At 39.3% G+C, this 15172-nt stretch overlaps 1 protein-coding gene across 1 annotated transcript in view; it reads right to left on the bottom strand.

Annotated features, from left to right (window-relative positions):
- Positions 1–3454: 3454 nt before the first annotated feature.
- Positions 3455–15172, bottom strand: part of LOC128705146 (putative leucine-rich repeat-containing protein DDB_G0290503) — a 44293-nt gene continuing 32575 nt past the window's right edge. Inside the window, exons 5-16 of the mRNA XM_070096508.1 lie at positions 13457–13566; positions 12692–12887; positions 12269–12363; positions 11341–11436; positions 9785–9961; positions 8715–8895; positions 7975–8115; positions 6722–6847; positions 5984–6124; positions 5709–5834; positions 5359–5535; positions 3455–4618 (exon numbers count right to left, since the gene is read on the bottom strand). Coding sequence (XP_069952609.1) covers positions 4409–4618; positions 5359–5535; positions 5709–5834; positions 5984–6124; positions 6722–6847; positions 7975–8115; positions 8715–8895; positions 9785–9961; positions 11341–11436; positions 12269–12363; positions 12692–12887; positions 13457–13566 — 1776 coding nt within the window. The 3' untranslated portion in view covers positions 3455–4408. The remainder of the gene's footprint in view (positions 4619–5358; positions 5536–5708; positions 5835–5983; positions 6125–6721; positions 6848–7974; positions 8116–8714; positions 8896–9784; positions 9962–11340; positions 11437–12268; positions 12364–12691; positions 12888–13456; positions 13567–15172) is intronic.

A 15172-nucleotide genomic window follows, 5' to 3' on the forward strand; every position in this document is an offset into this window, starting at 1 on the left:
CCAATAGTCTCATTGTGCCTATCCCTAAGCCCCAACAGCCTGATACATTTAGGCCGATCTCCTTAACTAGTTGTCTTTGTAAAACTTTTGAAAGAATGATGCTTAACAGACTGTACTACAGAATCAGACACCAACTTTCCCCCTACCTCTATGGGTTCATGAAAGGTAAGTGTGCAGAACTGTATTTCCACCTTTCTCACTGCACACACCTCTACTAGTTTTACCACTTTTCTTGATCTAAAATCTGCATTTGATATTGCGAACAGAACCGTTATACTACATGAACTAGCCAAAATGAATATTGGTGGTAGCTTACTCTGCTGGATAATAGGATACCTGTCAAATAGAGTATCCTCTGTCCTTTACCAAGGCTTCAGAAGTGATTCTAAAGAAATGTCTTTAGGTACACCGCAGGGAGGAGTTCTTAGTCCCATGCTATTTAATATTCTGATTAATGCTCTCCTAAATGCTCTACCTGCCTCACCTAAACATATAGCTATAAGCTATGCTGATGATATCATGATCCATACAACAGGGCATAAGAAGATGAATACCATTCTTAATGAAGTTCAAGCAATTTGTAATCGACTAGGCCTCATAATATCTTCCTCTAAAACAAAGGTATTAACAAGCAAACGACATCCCCCACCCATCTATTTGCAGGGTGAAATCATTAGCTACGTTAAAACTCACAGATATCTTGGTGTAGATGTACCCTTTAACAAATCCACTATACCACAACTAAACAAGAAATGCAAAGCTAGGCTAAATGCTCTCAAAGCTGTTGCTGGCTACAATCCCAACTATGGTGCTAATGTGAGAATCGTGAGAATGATGTACATAGCCTATGTTAGGCCCTTAATTGATTATGCTGGTCCCATGTTGATATTAGCTAGAGAAAGTTCTCTCCGACCCTTGGAGTTAATGCAAAATGAAGCTCTCAGGATTATTCTTGGCTGTCCCAGATCTACAAAAGTTCTTAACATGAGGAAGGAGCTTGGTATTTCTAATATCAGTGATAGGATTGTTGAAATTAACACTGTACTCGGTATTAGAATGTTGAGAAACGAACCAGACACTGTCACAGTGAATCTTACCAAGTGTCTAGAGGTAAATACACACAGATCTAAATGGATTGTGAAAACGTGCAATTGCATTAAGTTTTATAACCTACATGAACTGTATCACTGTAGGCAACAAGAGCATTTCACCCCTCCGTGGAAGATTTGTTCATTTAATATCACATACCTACAAGTCCCTCCCAAGAAGCTCATTGCTAGTAATCCCTTCCTTAAATCTCTTGTTAGAGCAACTGCTCAAGAAGAAATTTCTCACCTAGCCGGTAGTAATAAGCTATCACAAGTTATATACACTGATGGATCTAAACAGGAGTCTTCTGGCAGGGCTGCATCTGCTCTTGTTGCGACCTCCCTAGTTAAGAACGATAATAAATTTGTTGAGTTAGGCATAAGAATTAACAACTGGGCGTCTACACTGCAAACTGAATTGTTTGCAATCCTAATGGCGCTGAGCTTGACTCTATCATCATTACTGATTCTATGTCATCATTGAAGGCTCTTGACTCATATAATGACTCCAACAACATGCTCATTGGGGAAGCCAGGTATAGATACTCAAAAATTAGGGACAAAGGAATTAATGTACAATTGCTATGGATCCCATCACACATTGGATTACTCCTTCATGATAAAGTTGATATGTTAGCCAAGAAGAGTACCCGGAAGGAGAATGTAGAATATAACTTTGGTATAACTGTGTCTAGCATTAGGTATAATATTAGGAGAGAAGTAAATAATGAAAATGATTGTTATAGGAATGCAGTTAGAAGCCTGAGTAGATCTATAACCCACTATGATAACATGAACGTAGATAAGTATGTTTATGGAGCAACTTGCAATGTGAACAGACTGACTGATGTTGTAGTGGCCAGGCTTAGGCTTGGTTACAAGTACTTCTGGCAGTTTGGGAGACACACAGATGATGATCAAACTAAATGTAAATTATGTGATCAGGCATATGGTCACTCTCTTGAACACTATGTGCTTAATTGTCCACTTATTGAGGAATACAGAGACAGACAGTATAATAACCTATGTGACATGTCAAGATATCTTATTAATGAAAATAAGATACCAGATATACTAAGCAAATTTCCTAAATTTGCTTGTAACAGATAAGTGAACTATAGATATGTAGATATAAATCCATATGTATTCCTGTTAACCCTTTGGGGCCTAGTTCCTAGGCCTTTTGTGTATCCACATGCTCTCGCGCTACCGTCCACAGGATGGATATGGAGTGCACAATAAACTAGCCACTTCGGTGGCAAAATCTAAAAAGTGGGTGGGAGGACGGTAACTAGTTCCTACTAAGATGGGTTTTGCCTTCGGTAGTAGCACTTCTAAACAGAATCTCCAGCTTATTGTCATTTAAGTCAGGTCTTGGGATGTAAGCTAAGTCATTTCTTATGTAGCCACATACCCCACCACCTTTTCTATTCCTATCTAAGCTTTTTATATTGAAACCTTCTATTTTTACCTCGTCGTCAGTCACCGTATCATCCAACCAGGATTCAGAAATGGATATAACTGCCGCCCTAGTTCTATTAGTTAGGATCCTAATCTCTGCCAGTTTTGGAAAAAGTGATCTCGCGTTGACATGAATAAAGTGAAGGCCTGTTTTCATAAAACAATCATAGTCATCAACATATGGCAAGGGGTTATTTGTATTAAAATTGGGTAAATCATTGTCATCATTGCTAAAGGGTAACTGTGCCAAAGTATATTTGTTACAAACAAAATGAAATCTGGCACCATTACTATAATTGAACACATCCATTATGCACCCACCCCTTACACAGTTTGCATAAGGTATATTATTTACTGTTCTTCTTTCGCATCTTAGTACAGTATATACACATGTCTGGTAGTGTCTGAGATAATAAGAATGGTTCTATTCTGGCCTATATATACTCCCTCCTTCTCTCCTTTCTGTTAATGTGACTTTGCAGATGGTCCAAGTCGGACCGAAACGTCGTCGTTATAAGCTCATCTCTCCTATGTGCACAATATATCTCAAGGTCAGACACTAGCTGGATGTGCTTACTTGTGCCCATTCAGGAAACACAAGATGTTGTCACTAACAGAAACACCAGGTTCAAAGAAACACAAGATGCTATCACTAATAAAAACACCAGGTTCAAAGAAACACAAGATGCTATCACTAATAAAAACACCAGGTTCAAAGAAACACAAGATGCTATCACTAATAAAAACACCAGGTTCAAAGAAACACAAGATGCTATCACTAATAAAAACACCAGGTTCAAAGAAACACAAGATGCTATCACTAATAAAAACACCAGGTTCAAAGAAACACAAGATGTTGTCACAAACAAAAACACCAGGTTCAAAGAAACACAGCAAATTACCAATCCTTTTATTGTTAAATCTGAAGCAGTATCTACTTTTTGTAACTAGATAAATTACCCACTAGTATATATCTTGATGAATGAAATGACCCGCCTCTGTAATATCTACATATTTGCCCATGACTTATAAAAACCCTTTGCGACCTGTTATGCTGCAGCACTGTAGGATCCTTTTGGGTTTAGCGCTTAGTCTGGATTGTAATAATATTTTGCTACATATTATGAGCTGTGGGCACCATCAACACTGGAGTCCTGCACAGGTAAAGCAGAGATTGTTACTCTTATAACACGTCATGGGACAAATGGAACCGCTGAGCTGCGGGTCACCTTATACCCAAAACTAAAGAGTAATGAACAACAGTTACGTGTGCGCAGCAAACTGTAGTTGGCAATAATTAATGATAAACTAATTCTAAGTTTATTCTCCTGCACTGTACTGATAAAGAAATATTATTTTCCAGCTGTTTTATTATATTAGTTACATATTTTCAAACTTCAATTAAATAATGCACACGTTTTAAAGTATAAAAAAAATTCACGTACAATACAAAACTACTTGGAAAAGACCCGGGCCGGGAGAGTACCGGCGAAAAAAAAAAAAAAAAAAAAAAAAAAAAAAAAATACAAACAATAGGTAATTAATAATGTTTTGCGAGTGCCAAACCTATTCCTTTAACTCTTCAAGCATTCAGTACTTTATGCTGAATTATTTCTTACAAGTAAATTAATCATAATTTGTAACTTTCATCTTACCTACATAGAATAAACACGATAAAAAGATTAGTATTAGGATTTTTTTAAGAATACACAAGCAGTTAACACAACTTCGTAACATGTGTGTTTTTTAAATATATTTATTACATTAATATTATTATTATTATTGTTGTTGCTAAGGGGTGTTGACCCCCGAAACCCTCTCCAGGTAAACTCCAGGTCCAGGTAAGGGAATTGAGGAAGCTAAGATGCCGCAGCGGTGGTCATCTGCCTGAGCTCGACATACTTGGCGTTGAGTCGATCCACATCGCGCCGCACAATGACACTTTCCTGCTCCCGCAGCTTGATCTCATCTTTGAGCTTGGTAGAAAGCGTCGTTTTCACCACGTGCACCGCCTCGGCCAGTTTCTTCATCCCCGTCTGCGTCTCGTCCACGTCCTGGTTCAGCCGCGCCTGTGGTAATATTAGTGTAGGGATGACTGGCAGGCACATGCACACACACACCCTACATGGGGCCGGGAGCCAAGACTCGACCCCTGCAACCACATATGGCTGAGTATAGGCGAGTACAGAACCACTGATGTATGTGGAAGGGGAGAAAGCAATAAATATAGAAGAATTTTTTTCGGATATATAACCTCGGTAATTAAAAAAAAACAAAAACAATCCAGGACAACCCGAAGAAAGCAAACCAGTGTGGCTTATTTCTGTTGGAATCTTTTGATCCATCCCTAGGATGCGATTCACAATAGTCGGCTAACTCCTACGTATCTGTGTGATAAATGGTTTTTAAACCAACAAGCTGAAGATTGAAACACTTACGCAACATATGGAAATGTTTATCAATAAAGATTCCCATATGTTGCATAAGTGTCTCAATCTCCTACGTATGTATTTACCGCTAGATGAACAATGACACCAGGTGGTGGGATCTTGGTTCTTTTGATGGTGAACTTAACGTTGTACCACTGAGATATGAAACCTGCAGACTGTTCTTCTTGATAAACCATTGAGAGCAGAGATATCAGGTGAGATGGACAAGAAAAATTGTAACTAGGATTTGAAGTAGTGATGAGACTCCTGCGGAAGCTTGACACATCAAAGGCATCAGAATCTGGACATAATTACCTAAGTAGGCACTCTGCAAGCTGTTTTACATATAATTAATGACTGGTGAAGTGTCACACACTCACCAAGCTAACCAGCGATGCCGCATTCTTCTCTCCCTTGCCAATGATACGATCGATATCGTCTCTAAGTTCCTTTACGTCATCCATCCTTTCCTTCCTCTCCTGGTCTAGTTTGGCACTCATTTTAGACTCTGCATCAATCAACTGATCCTTCAGGTTCTCTATATTTTTGGGAGCATCCTGCAAGAGAGAGCTAAGTGATAAAACCCCTTAACCACACTAACAAAGACAAATAATATACAAGTATTGTGGAGATAGAAGGATATCGATCAAAAATGTTTGCTCTCAGGCTGATTTTTCTGCATATGGGGACCACCTACACCCACCCACCCACCTGACGTTTGTTATCTCACCTGTACTTTAGTCTGCAACGCATCAACATCCTTCCTTAGACGCCCTTGGGTGAAGATCAAAGAATCGATCTGTTGTTGCATCTTGTCACCCATGATGGTGTTGGCTGACTGACCATGAGCCTTGGACTGTTAGTGAGATCAAGCATTGTAGTTTATTGCAGTCTTCATGGTCAGGTACTTAACACATTAAGTGGCAAAGTCATTTAATTAAACTAGGTAGTGATTCTAAGTAACATAATATATATTACGACAATTATTTATGCGGCTATACTCACAGCCTGTATTTTGTTGTCTATGCTTTCGTCTTGCTGTTTTAGCTTTGTTTCTACCTCACTGAGGCGGTTCTCCAAGCGAGCTACATCCTTAGCCATCTGTTCACGTATGCCATTATTATTCTCAGCCTTCAACCTGAGGATCTGTTGGTAAGAGATAAGATTTTGTTCGGATTTTTAACCCGGAGAGTTAGTCACCCAGGATAACCCAAGAAAGTCGGTGCGTCATCGAGGAGTCAGTCTGATTTTCACTGTGGTCCTTCAATGCTTACACCTGATATCCCCATTCACCCATAAAGCAAATAGGTACCTTGGTGTTAGTCGACTGGTGTGGGTCGCATCTTTGGGGACAAGACTGAAGGACCCCAATGAAAATAGGACAAACAGTCCTCGATCACACACAGAGAAACATATTATAATCTTTGATGCTTTCTCTAAGCTGTAAGTTGGTGTCGCTACACTAATTACCAAATAAAATACCAATAGTTACACAGTGACTTATTAATATAAAATCACTATGGATATCAGAATATTGTTTGCATAGAAATTTGTTACTGAATGCTACCCACAACGGTGAATATCAACTTGACATTCATTTTATCCACTAAAAATATTCCTAAAACCCTGCCAATCTAGACAGCGTGAGCCAACAGTGTCGTCGTGTGTGTTTGTCATGTGCATATACATGTAGATTTATTAGAAGTAAATGTTAAAATAAAATATAAAAGTTGGAAAACTAACTTCATCGACGTCGGGTGCGGGTTTCTGATTCTGAGCGTTCTTGTTGACGTTGCCAATGGCCGCTTGCAGCTCCGATATGCCCAGCCTCGAGCGATCGTCCACGTCATAAACTTTGCCCTCTAACACCTGCCACGAGTAATCAAGACAGTACGGAATGAGTACTTAATCTAAAAAGATTGCAAACGTGCATAAAGTACGAATTTTATTCTTGGGAAATATGCATTTGAACAAATAATTTAATAAGGTTAGAATATGAACTATTTTTACTTAATACACTAATCATGCAGGATGATTTTCTTGTCACACTCCACTTTACAGAATGGTTTTCCCTGTCATACTCCATCACAAGGATGGTTTTCACATCAAAAGCCATCACGAAGGATACCTTTCTTGTCATACTTTAATACCTTTATTGTGCACCCGATACTCATCCTGTGGACGGTAGTCAAAGGCTTACAGAGGTACATAATGGGTCCAGGGACTGGGCCCCAAAGTTTTTGATAGCTGAACAAGTTACAAAGGTAATGAACTCCAGGTAGATCTGGTCACAATCATGACAAAGTTACTAGGTAATAAACTCCATATAGGATGTGTTTTTAAACAAGATAATGATATGGGAGACTTTAGCAATGCGTTGAGAATATCAACAAACATTCCACTACGGGTTCAGTAGCAACGGCAGTTTTATAGGTTTCCTTCCTACAGGGTTGGAATTGCTCAAGAGGGAGACTGACTTAATTCAAGGTATCAAGCTTACTATTTTATACGTTATGCTATAATATTTTATTTCCATAAGAAGAATTGGAGAGAGGTATTAAACATAATTTTGTGATATGCAAGTAGTAGACACATGGTTCTCTCTCCACTCTGAAATCAGAGCTGATTAGATTTTAAATTAAATTCAATTTGTATTTAAAAATCACAGGACAAAAAATAAAGGTTACGGTACTGTGGCTGGAACAATTAACAACTAATTCACATAGTGAAACTGAAACTAAAACGATCTTAGTAATAATGGTTACGTAACGGCTTTACAAAGCTCCTGGAGAGCGAAAGGTTGCCACAATAAAATGTCACATTAGTTGCATCTGTATTCATTTTCCTAAAATGATCTTGCTATCCGTGCTGGACACCTGACTTAATAAAGGTCCAGGACGGGGCTGGCACATTGTCCAATTTCATCTCCAATTTGAGGTGTAGTTGTGACAACTTAGGAATCAAACTGAGCTAATTATATGATGGCTTTTAGGTACCTTGATGCTGTTCTGTCTGTCAGTGATCTCAGCAGCCAACACTTTCTGGTGCTCCAAACGGTGGGTCTTTAGCTGATTGTCCAATTCACTGATGTGACTCTTCATCTCCTCGTGTTTGTTTCTCGTCTGCTCCCCATGTTGCTGCAGGCACAAACAATGGTCAGCTACTAACTCAATTAAGTCCACAGCGTACCAACTGCATGCGAGTCACTAAGGCTACAATTAACCTGTACAATATATATCATACGTACTTTAATCTTGAAAACAGATAACAGTTGCTCTCATTTTTACTAATATGCAGCTACTCTTAACTGTATGACATCTTGCAAGATTAAAATATGAAATAATTACAGTTGGATACACTACACAGGATAGGTTCCCCTCATACTCCATCACATAAGATGGGTGTCACACATGTACTATGTGAAATTCATACTATATGATACAGTATGGCACAGAAGCCAACCTGTCTCTCAAGCATACAGTACTTCAAATAATAATGATAAGTAAGTAATGTATGAGAGACACATAACTAGAGGGGAAGAAGATATTGTTATTCAGGAGAAACAGGTCAATTTATGCTGACGCAGGTCTTAAGTTATATAATGTCTTGCTCAATTTAGGGTTTGGTAACTTGACAGAGTCTTTCCACTAATTTATCGATCCATTTCGCTAAAAAAAAAACTACCACATCAAAAGATTAGCGAAATATAGCAAGAGGTAACCAGTTACACACTCACATCAATGTGCTTCCTCAGGGAGTCTGTGCTTTCGTCTCCGTATAATTTAGCCTCTTTTAACTGAGCTTCCACCTTGTCCTGCAGCTCCTTCTCCTTGTCGGCCCTCCGCTTGTTTTCCTCCAGGAGGGTGTTCTGGATCACCGTCAGTTTATGTACAGTGTCGTCCCGCAGCTTGGCCTCTCTGTACACATCACACTCAACAGTTACCTCTCAACAAATGTGTTAAACAAATTTTGCTGAGAATAAGTTTTGGAGAGAGACAAATAGAATGAGGAAACTTAAGAAGCAGAGGAATTTGTTTTGAGTGTAAGTGGCAAGATGCTGCAGAGGAAGGTGTGTTAGATAATGGAGATTAAAGTTCAAGATATCATTGACTGCACACGATGAAGTGGGAAAAAGAAACTGAATTCTTGGAATACGAAGGAAGAGGGTATTTTCAAATTAGTGAAATGCCAAAAGTGAGTATGAAGGATGACTGAAGCAGTAAGGTAGGTAAAAGTAGAAAAAGTACCCAAAGGTGAATGGGACTAGGACTAATTTAAAAAAAAATGAGATAGATTGTTGAAGTACAAGTGACCAATGACTGATTGTTGAAGTACAAGTGACCAATGACTGGCAGAGAACATGCTAAGTTCCGATTAACAGAGAGAAAGGGAACACTCTAGAGGTATGAGAGTACGTTGTGTCTGGAAAAAATATCCCTCTACTTTTAAAGGTGACCTGCAAGCTGCACCTGTGTGCGTCCATACAGGACTCCCTATTAAATATTGATAATTTAAGATTTTTTTATATACACTGGAAATGTCAAAAATTAAAATTTCATTGTCAAATATAATCAGATTTTCTGACTGCTAATATCTGTCGAGATACACTACACAGTGATGCAATTAAAGTATTATTATTATTATATTTACGGAGAAGCGCTAAACCAGGAAGTGTTATGCTAGGCCTAGAGAATGGGAGATGATCACGAATGGAATAGCTTCAATTCCTCGGATCCAGAGACCTTCGCCAGCGTGAAAGCACCATCGAAAAGGAATAAAAATATAGAAAGCATGCGACACACATACTTTTCGTCAATCTTGCGAGAAAGCTCCTGGGTGACGGACGAGATTTCCATAAGAATCCTTTTCTTCTCGCTAGCGCTGAATCCAGACTGAAGTTCCCTCATCTTCTCGTCAAACTCACGCAACTCCCTGTCCTTCTCTACTTTGGTATGGCTGTAGTCCTCCAGCAGCTCGTTCATCCTGCGAGAGACAGTTATGGAGATAAATGGTATAAAATACCTACCCGATGGAAAAATAAGGGACTTTACAGTCCCTTCTCAAATCCAACCTACCCAGCATTCTCCACCCGACTCTCCACCCTATAAATACTCATGTACTATTCACCCAGGTAGATGTTTGTAATTTGATAAAGCCCACTGTGTGGACGAAACGTTGTCAATAAAAGATCGTATTATAGTGCATCTGTGTTTGTCTAAAGAGAGTTATAACGGGTGGTGAGGCGGATGATGGCTACTGGAGTACAAAGGTGTGCGTGTGTTTATTCACCTATTTATGGTTGCAGAGGTCGAGTCTCAGATTCTGGTTCTTTTAACTTATTATTTTTATATTAATGATATACAAAGATGACAAGCAGATAAATAAGTCACATGTGCAATACTTTTGTATCTTTACTGCGAATGCCCAAGTTCTAGACATGTGTTACATTCACTTACCTGTTGGTTTTGTATACCATTCATAAAAAATACTTGTCTAACACAGCAGCATCTTGACATCTTGGTACAGAGAATTCATGCAATCTAGTTGCATGACATACTTCCATGAGAGAGGTCTGATCACCTGTGACGTCGTCTATTGTTTTGCCTCACCTGGCTCTAGTATATAAGTCTCTTTGTGCATCTACTTTAGATTTATCACGGCTGAGAGACTGATCACCTAAGATTACCTCTTCACATCTTCCACCATTTATAAGTCATCGTACCTGTTATCAATACTGTATGGAGTCGGCCTCCACTGCTACTCCGCCCAGGTTATTCCACTTTTTGACACCCCGAGGCCCAAGAAATATTTCCTGACATCCCTGTGACTCATCTACAGTATATAGACTAAAAACGAGTCAGAAAAGTGGACACAATGCTCAAAGCGTCAAAGATAAGGGAGAAATGCGAAGATCAAATTTAAAAACACAAAAAGTGGGTAAATACTTATAGAGGCGAAAGTGTGAGAAAAAGAGTTATAGAGAAATAAAGACATGGAAGAGTACAATTATAAGAAATAGGAATATAAAAAGAGTAAAATAAGATAAACGAATCAGATATGAACAAGAATAAGTATAGAATATCAGAATATGACTGAAGCGTAAAGATGAAATAGAGGAGAAAGTAACTAGTAATAATGGTAGAATTACCGACAAAATGTTAGGTAACTGTACACAGATGCAACCAATGTGACATTTTATTGTGGCAACGTTTCGCTCTCCAGGAGCTTTGTCAAACCGTTACAGCTCAACAAAGCTTCCGGAGAGCGAAACGTTGCCACAATAAAATGTCACATTAGTTGCATACGTGTCCATTTACCGAGAAAGTAACTAACGAGATGAACAGAACGAGGGAGTTCGTTACCTGGTGTTGATTTCCGTCTCAACCTTATCTCTCTTCTTGACTTCCTGGTTAAGTCTCTGTGTCAGGTCCTGAATGGTGGTGTTCATCTGGATGATCCTGCAGTCAGTCATTACAACTCAATTATCAATGCGATATAACTCAAATAAATAAATATATAAATTATATTTACAGATAGATCCTAGGATGGATAAATAATTTCATGGAATAAATAGCTCTGATACGAGTATATAGTTCAAGTAGGGTATATATGTCAATAAATCACAAGTATACACCTGTCATAGTATACATTAACACTATACACGCCTCAATAACATTAATACTATATACACCATTTTAACAGTGTACATTATCTAAAAATTACACCATAATATATTATACATTACCCTAGCACTATACACACCATATTAATATAGTATACATTACCCTAACACTATACACACCACACTAAGTTAATATATACCATTCTAACACTATACACCCCAGCACATTATAGTACACATATAACCCGCACATAGGAGAAAGCTTCGGTTCAAGTAGGGTCGAAGCGTCGTCGTAAGCTTTTCTCTAAATATGGGTTATTTGTGTATTGATCCAGTCACGGTATTGTGACTTTATTCTTCAGCACATTATAGGCTATTCCTAAATCTGTAACTCTACCACTCACAAACTCTAAAATAAACTAAAATAACACTAAGCACGCCACACCGCCATATATGTTACTCAAATACAGCATACACCACCACAAGTTGCAAACAACTCATTAGTTAGTTTAATATAATTATTATGCACCCTATACCCATCCTGTGAGCGGTAGTCAAAAGATTACAGAGGTACATAATGGGTCCAGGGACTAGGCCGCAAAGTTTTGATAGCTGAACAATCTTCAGTGGTAATGAACTATTTATATGCAACTGAAGAACGTACTCACTTGCCCTCCAGAGCCAGCCTGGCTGTCTCAGACATCTTGTTATCCTGGGGAGGCAGGGGCATCAACGGCACTATGGGAGTAGGCAATACTGGAGTCTGCGTAACACGTAAGATACTTTTTACTTCACCAGTTCTACACAGAACACAAACTCGTGTCCAGCTTGTGTTACTGCCGCTACACAAACTGCACACCAGTTAATATGTTAGGTCTGAAACCCATCTGACTGCGGCAGGTGACAAACCCGCACTGCGCTACCCTGAGAAAACTTCCCCTCACTCCTTCAGTTGCTGCCTTGAAACTGCATAGCTCCTGATGGCGCACTGAGAAGTGTGAAAGTACTTGAGCTAAAGATTCCCCCTCCCCCCGTGGCTTGTCTTGGATATATACATGTGTGTAGATGTATTTTATTGCAATATTTCTTACCAAGTTTCTCTTACTGTTGTCCTCCAGGAGTCTGCCTTGCATCCTGATATTAGCCTCAAGAGATGTCAACTCCTGGGTGATGGTGTCCACCTTGGTGGCAGTCTCACGCATCTCGTCTCTTAGCGAGAAGCAAAGTCGCTCCAGCTGCTCCTTACTCTGGTTCATGGCCATCACTTCATGTCGATACTCCTGCAGTCTACATTGGGAAGGGGTTTAGGTAGAATGAGTGATAGGGTGGTGGATAATTTTAGTGTTGGATAGGGTGATGGATAGTGTTAGTGTTGATAGGGTGGTGTATAATGTTAGTGTTGGCTAGGGTGATAGATAATGAGATGAAGTTTTGACTAGTCTGTAAAAAGAGAAATATATATGTACAAAAGTTTTTTAATGTCGTAGTTAACAGCTAAACTTAACAAGAGATAACGAATGATGATAATACCAGGTAGCTACGCTACGCTACAAACAGGTGATGACGTCAGTTACAACTGCTAATGACACCAGCATAAGTTTGTATAAGTAACTGATAGGGACATCAAAAATATTAAATATCAACATTTTGTGAAGTAAACTTAATTAGACTAATCTTGGTATCTTTTGACATCAACTGCAAAATCAACAACAGAAGATGACGCCAATAAATTAACAGTGGAGTACTACACAAATGAGGAAATAATGTCAAAAAGTAAATTATATCGCATCAATAGATGATAATCGTAAGAGGAAGAGGAGGAGGGGGACAGAGTGATGCTTGAAGGTTCATCTCACTTCTGGGTATTGTTACTGCGACCTTCCATCTGTTCCTGTTGAAAGGCGGCGATGGCACGCTCTATGTTGTTGGTGTGGGACGCCATCTGTTGCATGGCATTCCGATTCTCCTGTAACAAACAATATGAAATAAATCCTCCGAAAACACTACACGCCCACAAAACACCTGCCTTTTATTTGTTATTTCTGCAATAGGTCCATGGTAGAGGGTAGGATAGCAATCTTCTACACTAGTATTTAGCTTTTTTATAGTCATATGTAATAAGTATAGTCTTACAAAGGTTCACATTTTTTTCATGTGCCACTTTCTTTCTTTTCAGTGATGAAGAAAGTAGCAGGCGTTTTGAGTTTCTGTGAAAAAAACTAGCTTGTCAATGATTGCAAGAAATTATACTAAAAATAAGTCTATGAGAAATTTCAATTACTCAGATATGGTAAACATGAGGAAATTAAATCTTCATCAGAGTACAAAACAAATTCTGGCCACAAAATAGAGCGAAACACCAACGTCAAAGACCTGGGAGTGATCATGTCGGAGGATCTCACCTTCAAGGACCATAACATTGTATCAATCGCATCTGCTAGAAAAATGACAGGATGGATAATGAGAACCTTCAAAACTAGGGAGGCCAAGCCCATGATGACACTCTTCAGGTCACTTGTTCTATCTAGGCTGGAATATTGCTGCACACTAACAGCACCTTTCAAGGCAGGTGAAATTGCCGACCTAGAAAATGTACAGAGAACTTTCACGGCGCGCATAACGGAGATAAAACACCTCAATTATTGGGAGCGCTTGAGGTTCCTAAACCTGTATTCCCTGGAACGCAGGAGGGAGAGATACATGATTATATACACCTGGAAAATCCTAGAGGGACTAGTACCGAACTTGCACACGAAAATCACTCACTACGAAAGCAAAAGACTTGGCAGACGATGCACCATCCCCCCAATGAAAAGCAGGGGTGTCACTAGCACGTTAAGAGACCATACAATAAGTGTCAGGGGCCCGAGACTGTTCAACTGCCTCCCAGCACACATAAGGGGGATTACCAACAGACCCCTGGCAGTCTTCAAGCTGGCACTGGACAAGCACCTAAAGTCAGTTCCGGATCAGCCGGGCTGTGGCTCGTACGTTGGTTTGCGTGCAGCCAGCAGCAACAGCCTGGTTGATCAGGCTCTGATCCACCAGGAGGCCTGGTCTCAGACCGGGCCGCGGGGGCGTTGACCCCCGGAACTCTCTCCAGGTAAACTCCAGTGAAGAATAAAAGTCAGGTTTTATTGTGTTTCGCACACCATTCTCTTGTAGACAATCAGAGTATCGAGAAGGAGAATGTAGAATATAACTTTGGTATAACTGTGTCTAGCATTAGGAATAATATTAGGAGAGAAGTAAATAATGAAAATGATTGTTATAGGAATGCAGTTAGAAGCCTGAGTAGATCTATAACCCACTATGATAACATGAACGTAGATAAGTATGTTTATGGAGCAACTTGCAATGTGAACAGACTGACTGATGTTGTAGTGGCCAGGCTTAGGCTTGGTTACAAGTACTTCTGGCAGTTTGGGAGACACACAGATGATGATCAAACTAAATGTAAATTATGTGATCAGGCATATGGTCACTCTCTTGAACACTATGTGCTTAATTGTCCACTTATTGAGGAATACAGAGACAGACAGTATAATAACCTATGTGACATGTCAAGATAT

The sequence above is a fragment of the Cherax quadricarinatus genome, chromosome 4 (assembly GCF_038502225.1).
Source record: "Cherax quadricarinatus isolate ZL_2023a chromosome 4, ASM3850222v1, whole genome shotgun sequence".
Lineage (NCBI taxonomy): Eukaryota > Metazoa > Arthropoda > Malacostraca > Decapoda > Parastacidae > Cherax > Cherax quadricarinatus.